The 9,607-nt window shown below is 55.7% G+C and overlaps 1 protein-coding gene across 1 annotated transcript in view; it reads left to right on the top strand.

Moving 5' to 3' along the window:
* GTF3C1 (general transcription factor IIIC, polypeptide 1, alpha 220kDa) overlaps window positions 1–9,607 on the top strand; it is an 81,143-nt gene that overhangs the window by 35,692 nt on the left and 35,844 nt on the right. Inside the window, exons 9-13 of the mRNA XM_010837240.1 lie at window positions 900–1,215; window positions 1,760–1,974; window positions 5,151–5,287; window positions 6,382–6,535; window positions 9,084–9,187. Of these exons, the coding sequence (XP_010835542.1) occupies window positions 900–1,215; window positions 1,760–1,974; window positions 5,151–5,287; window positions 6,382–6,535; window positions 9,084–9,187 (926 nt within the window). The remainder of the gene's footprint in view (window positions 1–899; window positions 1,216–1,759; window positions 1,975–5,150; window positions 5,288–6,381; window positions 6,536–9,083; window positions 9,188–9,607) is intronic.

Below are 9,607 nucleotides of genomic sequence, written 5' to 3'. Positions count from 1 at the left end.
AACTTCTGAAAACTGACTGAGTCATCAGCATTGAAAAGTCAGTGGGAGATGCTGCAGTCTGGGGAGCAGGCACCTTCCCCCGTCCCCATTCCCGTGGGGAGTCAGCTGAGGCTGGCGCCTCCAAGTGCCCCTTGAAATAAAGCAGGTACCCCCAGACCTCAATCCCCGCCCCACCCTCCTTCTTGTTTGTGTCCCTGGCCTGGGTCCTGGGGGCACCGAGTTGGCTCACTGGGTCTAGGATCCCCTTTCGGGACCAGACCTGCTGTCTCAGCCCTTTATGCCTCACTCCCTTGTTGCCAACTTTTTGGCCATTTGCTGGACGGCAGTGTTAACAGTTGAGCTAATGATTGCAGAGTGCTTAGCCCTGTCCTTGGCGTGTGGTTGGTACATGGAAGGTGTTACCCTTTCTACCATTACGGGGAGAAAGCCCCTTCCCCCCATTCTAGAAGACAAAAGGGAGTAGGTCAGCTTCACTCCCAATCACCACAGCAGTGGCTCAACAGAGCTGGAGACCCCCAGGCTCTGACTCTGCATCTTGACAACAGTTAGAATCTGTTCACTTCTGCTTACTGTTTCCCGTAGGCCTAGGGCATCCCGGGCCCAGGAGTTTGTGGAAGGCCAGGTGAGGGCACTGCCCAGCAAGGGGCTCAGGGTCTCCTAGAGCAGACAGTCAGGATTGCTTCCTGTGGAGCAGGAGCTGAGGGTTGGTAGACAGGAGGGAGCATCTTGAGGAGCTGAGCCGGGGTGCAGGCAAGAGATGGGGGAGGCGCGGGGAAAGGCAGGAATGATAAGCCAACAGACACTGCAGGGCCCCCTACCCTCCCAACCCTGGTCACCTGAAGGCCTGGGTGGCCCCCTGTCCTCTGCGGTGTCTTAGACACGTTGTGTCCCCCGCCCAGGGCTTCATGGAGGACGAAGGGCGGCAGCGGACCACCAAGTACATCTCCTGCGTGTTTGCGGAGGAGAGTGACCTGAGCCGGCAGTACGAGAGGGAGAAGGCGCGCAATGAGCTGCTGACCACCGTGAGCCTGGCCTCGGTGCAGGAGGAGTCCCTGCTGCCCGAGGGGGAGGACGCTTTCCTCTCCGAGTTGGACAGTGATGAGGAGGGCGGCGGCGGCGGCAGAAAGAGAAAAGGCAGGAGAGCTCCACGGGACGCGAGGTCCTTCTCGAACGGCGGTCTCAGGACCCAGCCTCACCACTCCACCCCGAACAAGGGTAGGGGCGGGAGGGGCGGGGGCGGGAGGGGTGCGCGTTCTCAGTCTGGCTCTGGGGCCGTTCAGTCCAGCGGACGCCCGAGGGTGGCCTGGGTGCTGGGCCAGCAAGGGATGTTGGTGTCACACGCATCACTTAATCTTACGCTCAGAAGAGCCTCGTGTGGTCTGTCTCCAGGCTGCCATCAAGTCTCTTCCCCTTCACCCATGTTTTGTTATATTTTAACTATTAAAGGGATGGAATTCTCTAAACTTCCTCTATCCATTTCCCTCCAACAATCTATGTAATTCCTCGAGATTTTAGTTAAATTATGGGAGCCGTTTCTTAGACATGTGGATGCTGGTGCTGATGACAGAATTGCAAATCAGGCATGGGGCAGTTACACTGGGAGGGGTAGCCTGCTGGCCGCCCACCCTCGTCTTAAACTGACCACGTGGGCTCCTTTGGCCTGGGCAGCTCTGGCCTGGCAGCTGAGCAGGAGCGGCCCCTCTCACATTCCCTCTGTTGCGGTCATGGTCATCCCACCGACGCCTGTCCTCCGCCGCAGGGGGCTGGAAGGTCATCAACCTCCACCCGTTGAAGAAGCAGCCGTCCTTCTCCCCGGGAGCCGCCGAAGAGCGAGCTTCTCGGGGCGCCTTCGGTGGGGACATCCTGGACACCAGCGGCTCCTCAGAGCTCGGCATGTCCTTGGGCCCCCACTGCGTGGACAGTCACGGTGGCGACATTGCCGTGATCGAAGAGGTCAGGCTTGAAAACTCCAAGGTGAGTCCCACTGGGAGGCTGCTTCCTCCAGGAAAGAGCCTGTGGCAGGTGGGCATCAGCCTTGTCTTTTCTGTGCTTACGAGTCACAACAACAACAAAACCCGTAATAGTAGAAGGGCCTAGTGCTCGGGCCGGGGGTGGGCGGGGAGGGGCTCCGTGCGGGCCGGGGGTGGGGGGGGCGGGGCTCCGCGGGGAGGAGCGCGGCGCTTCTTTACCTGCCACGCGGCCTGCCTTGACCAGAAGGCACCTGTTCTGTGCAGAACTTGGGCATTTGTCACAGCATTCCACGGAGGAGCCTGGTGGGCTGCAGTCCATGGGGTTGCTGGAGGTGGACACGACTGAGCGACTTCACTTTCACTTTTCACTTTCACGCATTGGAGAAGGAAATGGCAACCCACTCCAGTGTTCTTGCCTGGAGAATCCCAGGGACGGGGGAGCCTGGTGGGCTGCCGTCTGTGGGGTCGCACAGAGTCGGACACGACTGAAGCGACTTAGCAGCAGCAGAAGTACTCTTTTTATTTAAATTTATATTGGAGCGAAAATGTGTATGGCTACTTTTTTTCCCCCTTTAATATTTATTTACTTGGCTCCACCGGGTCTTAGTTGCGTCCTGCGGGATCTTTGGTTGTGGCACGTGGGCTTCAGAGTGACCTCAGGAGTTACAGTGCTCTGGCTTAGTTGCTCCACAGCATGTGGGATCTTGGTTCCCCAACCAGGGATTGAACCTGAGTCCCCTCCATGGCAAGGCAGATTCTTAACCTCTGGACCACCGGGGAAGTCCCTGTATGGCTACTTTAAATCAATGGTTTTCACTCTGGCCCTATTTTGCCTCCCAGGGAATATTTGGCAGTGTCTTAACGCAGGAGATGCAAGAGACACAGGTTCAATGCCTGGGCCGGGAAGATCCCCTGGAGAAGGAAGTGGCAATCCACTCCAGTATTCTTGTCTGGGAAATCCCGTGGACTGAGAAGCCTGATGGGCTGCAGTCCATGGGAACGCAGAGCGTCGGAAATGACCGAGCGTGCACATAGAGACGTTGTCAGCTGTCCCAGTGCGGGGAGGGTGCTGCCGGCGTCCTGTGGGCAGAGGCCAGGGAGGCTGCGAAATGTCCTAGACTCTGCAGGACAGCCCACAGCAGAGTTATCCGGCCCAGAGCGTCAGCAATGCTGGGGTTGAAAAACCCCGCTTTAGATGAAAAGCCAGTATAATTTGCCCTAAAAAGAAAGTGATCATAAAATAGGTCTGATAAAAACAAAGCTTGTTTAGTTTTTTTTGGTCAGATCCTGTTGTATCCACCAGTACATTCTCGTCTATGTTATTAGAGGAATGAAAAGGCAGTTGACGCAGGAGCAGCCCTGTCATTGAGTGATTCAGTTCCCCAGTGCCGTCCTCAGTCTCCTGGACGTGCATCGGATAAGTTAGGCCCGCGGTGCCTCAGTCGTCCGTCGCAGGACAGACTTGGGACCAGCGTGGCTCGCTGGTGGTGCTGCTGTTTGGTTCCAGCTTCGCAGCAGCCCTGACGACACAAGCCGGATCTGGTCCTGGAGGAGGCGAGCAAACCCCCAGGGATGGAGGGACTTGCCTGCTCAGCTGATGACAGAATGGAGATTAGAGCCTGTGGGCTTGCAGCTCCCACCCTGCCCTGCTTCTTTCTGTCTCTGGCGTGGAAGCCTGAGCGTGGGCCCTGTCCCTACAGCAAGGAGGGGTGAGGTGGGGTGTAAGAGAGTGAGGGGTTTCTGTGGAACATTCTAGAACCTTGTAGCCCTATCCTGTCATCAGATGCCGTGACTCTTTTTCAAGTCTTGATTGGTCTCGTCTCCACCTGAAGCGCCCGGGCCTGCCGGCAGGTGGGGCCCACCAGGTTCCTGAGGGTCTTCCCTGCCGTCCTCACCCCGCCCCGCTCTTTGCACCTCCTCGTCAGGTCTTCGTGCCCCTAGCAGCACGCTCCCTCCAGGCCCTGCAGGTCCTCGCTCAGCCCTGTGTTTTCCTCTTAGAAGTCTGTCCCCAGAGTCCTCGTCCTTCTTTTTTGTCTACTTGCTGAGAAGAGGGGCAGGATCCGCACTGTCTGGAGGTCTCGTGGTAAAGCGTGTGTTCACTTTGCTGCCCAGCACCCCTTGGAGAGCAGGCAGGTTTCTTTAACGTGGTTTTCCTCCAGAGCGTTTGCTCTGAAATAGAGGAGAGAGCCAGTCTTTCTGCCGCTCTTGGGCCCCTTCCTGGATCTGTGACTCCCTCTCCCTCCAGGCCCCACTGATTGAGGAAATCAGTGAGCACCTCCCAGAGCATCCGTGGCAGAAGGGAGGTGATGGGACCCCTGCCCACGTGTATTCTCTTCGTGTTCTTGTTCCCCTGGAAGCGCTGCTCCAAGTAAGAAGCGCGTCCAGCAGAATAGGCCCTGAGTTGTTCGGAGGGATCTTCCAGGAATGTGTTGGGGTTGGGATTTCCCTTCGCTGCAGGGCGCAGATTTGGGCTTTAGGGTAAGTGATCTGAGGGCAGATAGAATAAGGTCAGGGTCTGGGCTCCTGAAAGGAGGCAAGAAGAGAGGTGTGGGCGTGGTGGCAGGGTGGGGAGGACACCCGTCTGCCCTCCTCTCCGCCTTGTTCTCTCCTGCTCATCCTGACTCACTCCGAGGCTGCCTCTCTGTCTACTTTATGTCCCTGGAGAGGCTGTCCGTGGCTTCCTCCACATGGACTCAGAAGCCCATCCTGGTGCGCATCCACGCCCTTGGACCCCGTCCGGTCGTTTTACCTTAGGAAGCCCTGGATTCCTCTTCCGTAAAATGGGAACCTGAATAATAAGGCTTGAATGAAGAAAGCCCCACAGTGTGACCATAGGGAGTCCGCGTTCAGTCTGTCCATTTCCTTCCTTCCACTGTGGAAGAAGCAAGTCAGAACTGAGTGAAGGCGGTCCCCTTCTCCAGGAAGGGCTGGAGTAGACGTGTCTGGTTTCTGTTCTGAAGCCAGCTGACCTTCATAAACCTCTGGCATGTCTGTGCTGTTTCAAAGCATTGAGGTAGTGAGGTAGTGGGATCCTGTGGGAGCTGTGATCCTCTTGACTTCTTTTCTTGAAACGTGGTGTAGAATTCCGTAAAGAGGGAAAGCATACCGGCAGGCATGGTGTCTGGCCCCCAAGCCTTGCTGAGTCCATTGTTTTTAATTCTCTTTCGGTCTCTGTTCTAGGACAGCGGCGGTTCCCAGAAGACAGGGAAGCATGGCCCAGGCCAAGACAAGCCCCATGAGACCTACCGACTGCTGAAGCGCAGGAATCTGATCATAGAGGCCGTCACCAACCTCCGCTTAATCGAGAGCTTATTCACGTAAGCAGTAGTTTGTCTGTCTGTCTGTTTTACATTAATAATAACGCCCATGGGAGTCATCACCATCCACAGAAAGGACCTGGAGGCATTTGCATCTCTCTTCTGTATTGATTCTCACAGGAGCCCTTTGTGGTAGGAAGGATTAGAATCTGCTTGTGTGATTTGAAAAGTGTAGACGCTGAAGAATATCTGCCCATACACTTGACAGGGAAAGCACAGTGGAGCAGGAAACGGAGGCCACGGGGAAGCGCGTTTGCCCTGCTGCTTCCTTAGGCATTTGTGCTCAGGACAGGGTGAGAAGAAGCGTAGGCAGGTAATAGCATCTGCCTCCACGGAGCCTTTTGTCCAGAAAATGTCGTATGAAAGCAAAAGCAGAAGGGACACGTGGAGCTTCGTGTCCCGGGTTCGGTGGAGGCTCTGCTCTCTGGTTTGGTCCTTCTGACCCACTGTCACCACCACGTCCTGGGTAGCATACTTGGGCTTCTGGGCAGTCAAGATCAAAGCCTCTTGATTGGAAGGAGCCTTACCCTTGAGGCAAGGACGGGAGTCCCCTCACTAGGGGAGGGGGGACCACCTGCGGATACTGCTGGCTGTGTCTCCTCTCCTGGGCACAGAGGCATGGAGCTGGTTGTTCCTGAGGCCCCGTCTGACCCTGCCGTTCTGTGACTGGTGATCTAGAAACATCACCATAGTGGCTCTGTAAGAGCTCAAGAGATGTAGGAGGAGAAGAATCAAAAGAGCTCCAGAGCTGAGGGTGTCGATGGTGAGAAACTGGGCCGTTCCTTGGCTGGTTGTTGAATTAACACGGAGACTCTGCCGTCTCTGTCACAAATCATATAATCTCTTCAGGTCCCGGTGAGAGTTTCAGAACATGAAGCTGCTGTGAATGGTGGCCTGTCCTTAGCTAACCTGTTTATCTCAGAAAGAGATGATCTTTGCCATCTTAAGAAGTCATCCTCGCAGCAGCAAAACAGCCTGTAATTCTCCCCCACTTTAGGCTGGATCCCATCAGGCAGGCGTCAGTTGCTGGGGTTGAGACTGGCCTTCCATGTTGAGACTGTGACTATTAAACGGCTGCTTTTGTGGTGTCACAGAATTCAAAAGATGATCATGGATCAGGAGAAGCAAGAAGGCGTGTCCACCAAGTGCTGTAAGAAATCCATCATCCGCCTGGTGCAGAACCTGTCCGAGGAAGGTCTGCTGAGGCTGTACCGGACGACGGTCATTCAGGATGGCATCAAGAAGAAGGTATTGCATGGCCACCGCGCAAGCTGGGCATTTTCTTACCAGCTTCTCACATCCTTGTTGGTGCCCGGGTTGTTCCTTTGTTGCCAATGACTTGGAATTTCCCATCAGGCCTCCTCAGTGGGGCAGCAGGGGATTTACCCCAACTTCCTGTGGAAGCTAGAGACAGAAAAGAGGAATAACTTGCCCGACGCAGCCTGTGTAAGCCCAAGGCAGGGGCCCAGCCCCACAGCCGGCCTCGAAGGGGAGGAGAAAGGGAGGCATATCCAAGTTCAGCTGAGTAGCACTGGGAGAAATTAGGCAACACTGAGAAGGTGGAAAATTCAGGCGAAGCAGCAAGCACATTATCCACAGAAATGTGCAAAAAACACATCCCAGAGGAAACGGTGGCAGCGAGTCAGTGAGCATGCCCCGCCGGGGCGTCCAGTGAGGACAATAGATCTCTTCTGTCCCGATCGATCTATTTCCGTAAGATTTAAAGCTTGGAGCCCTACCCAAAGCAGCTGTAGCTCAGCGGCTTTGCACATATTCGAAGGCATAAATTTTTCAGGGTCAGAGTCATTCGAGACACCCGGCTAGGCATGGGGACCAGAGAGAATGTTGCTCCAGGGATGGGCATTTGCAATTCCCTGACCTTTTTTCTGACGACGTTTTAAATCTCTTGCCTTAAGAAAGCTCCGCTTTGATGTTTTGTTTTCTGACTAAGCTGGCAAGGTCATTTAGGGTCTCTTTTACTTATCTTATTTTTTGAGACCTTCGAAATTTGAGAAACAGCAATCCCAAAAAGTAGCTTCAGAAACTCCGTCTCTACCATTCCAGGTTGGCAGCTCTCATCGGTTTTTGTACCTGCTCTGAGCCCTCTTGACCTTGCCCCGTGCCCATCCCCAGCCAGCCTGCCTCTCGTCCCCCTGAGCATGGCCGGAAGTCCTGGGCTGTGACCTCTCTCACTAGGGGACAGTCGCCCAGCCGGTCAGCAGCACCACCTCTGGTTTCTGTTGATCTTCCTGGAGCAGGTCTTTGGAATGCGCAGCCTTCCCAGGGCAGTCGCTGGAGGCAGGGATATCTACCCTGTCTAGGAGTCGAGAGAGTCTGTGTTTATAGAGATATATAGGTATCCACCACGTCCCATGTGCCTATTTGGTGCCATGTCCACCAGGTGGTACCCAAGGGAATGGGCAAGGAGCTGGGGATGGGGAGTGCATGTCCCGGGTAAACGCTGATGATCTGTGCCCAGTACTGGGGGCCTCGTGCCACAGGGTACCAATGTAGTAGCCTGTTTGCCAGCTGGAAAGGGCCACCGTGTTATTGTACATCTGCCTCTAGAATAAGCTTGAGTTTCTCGGTAGCACTTTGGCACCCAGCACGTGGGCTGCTGGCAGGCGGCCCTCCGCCCTGCTGGAGCCTCGCTGGCTGGGGTCGCTGTGCCCGGCGCCCACCTTTCGCCGTCGCTCCTGCGTCTCCTCTGTCCACCAGGGCCTTTGGGAGGTTGGCTGGCCATTTGGCTGTGAAGAGTGGGGAGCCAGGAGTGCTGGGTGTTGGCCCCAGGCTTTCAGATGCTCTTGAAGTGTTGCTTAACTTTTTTTAATCTCACCTGAACCTCACAAAACCACAAAAGAGAGCTGGCAGGGCAGTGCAGGGGTCCCCTTTTCCAAGTGAGGAACAGAAAAGATGGAGCCAAGTGTGGCTTTTTGGGCGGCCGTCTATGGGGTCACACAGAGTCGGACACGACTGAAGTGACTTAGTAGCAGCAGCAGCCCAGATGTGGCCACTGGTTCCTTGTGACCCACCCTCTCTCAGGCCATTTTGGGCAGGAAGCCTGCTGGCCACAGTTCCCTGTTTAGCAGACCTTTACTTGCCATCTTCTCTCAGAGGAAGCCAACCCTCCCGGGTCCAGGTCACCATGCCTGCCACCTCCTGTACGGCTGTCACACCCCAACTCTGCTGCTCAGCCCCACCAAGTCATGTCCATCCATCAGCCTAGTTAGGGCTCGAGAAATGATCACCACCTTCCTGTTGAACCTCAGTATCTTGGAAACACGAGACCAACACAGGCAGCCCTGAATCCTCTGCCCGTGTGTGCAGAGGCACAGCTGGCAGGAGCCCCCGATCGTGCCCAGCGAGGGGAGACTAATGGAAGCCGCCTTCCTCTTCCAGATGGAAGCCCTTGGGATTCCCGGGCACCTGTGGGAGATACTCCGCTTGCAGGAGCGGGGAGTCAGGAGCCACCCCCCAGCTAGCAGCAGGGACCAGTGGGCCATGACAGCCCAGCTGGGGAACCGCAGGGCAGACTGCTCTGTTTCCAGGCCAGAATTCCTCAGCCGTCAGAGCAGCACGTTAGCAGCGGCAGAGCTTTGTGGCTGGGTGCTTGAGGGATTTGGGTGCCGGAAATGGTAAGGGTAAACTGATCAGCATCTCACTTGGTTCCGTCAGTGCCGCTTGGAAAGTGAATGGCAGCAGGTATGACCAGGGACCCAGCAGGGAGCCAGGGTGTGGGACTGAGTGTACCCCGGCTCCTCCTTCTCCTTCAGGAGCCCCCCGTCCCTCTCTGCAGGTTGACCTGGTGGTGCACCCGTCCATGGACCAGAACGACCCTCTCGTGAGAAGTGCCATCGAGCAGGTTCGCTTCCGGATGTCCAATTCAAGCACAGCCAACAGGCAAGTGGCCGCTTCCGCAGGAGCTCACAGTAAGGCTGCCCCGGCCAGCGTTCCAACCTGACGCCGTTTCCACAAAAGCCCTTTATTCATGCTGTGTGCGATCAGTGAATTCACTGGTCTGGAGTTTATGATTCATGATCCCTTGGTCTCAAAAAGGATCCATTTCGGGATTCTTTTTTCATTATCGTTTATTTATTTTTGGCTGCGCTGGGTCTTCGTTGTGACACGTAGGCTTTCCCCAGTTGCAGCAGGCAGGGGCTCCTCTCTGGTTGCCGTGTGTGGACTTCTCGTTGCGGTGGCTTCTGTTGTTGGAGAGCACCGGCTCTGGGGCTTTGTTGCCCTGAGGCGTGTGGGATCTTAGTTCCCAGACCCAGAATCAGACCTGTGTCCTCTGCACCGGCAGGCAGATTCTTAACCACT

Source organism: Bison bison, unplaced genomic scaffold (genome assembly GCF_000754665.1).
Source record: "Bison bison bison isolate TAMUID 2011002044 unplaced genomic scaffold, Bison_UMD1.0 scf7180017864072, whole genome shotgun sequence".
Lineage (NCBI taxonomy): Eukaryota > Metazoa > Chordata > Mammalia > Artiodactyla > Bovidae > Bison > Bison bison.
This window is presented reverse-complemented; position numbering and strand designations above follow the sequence as displayed.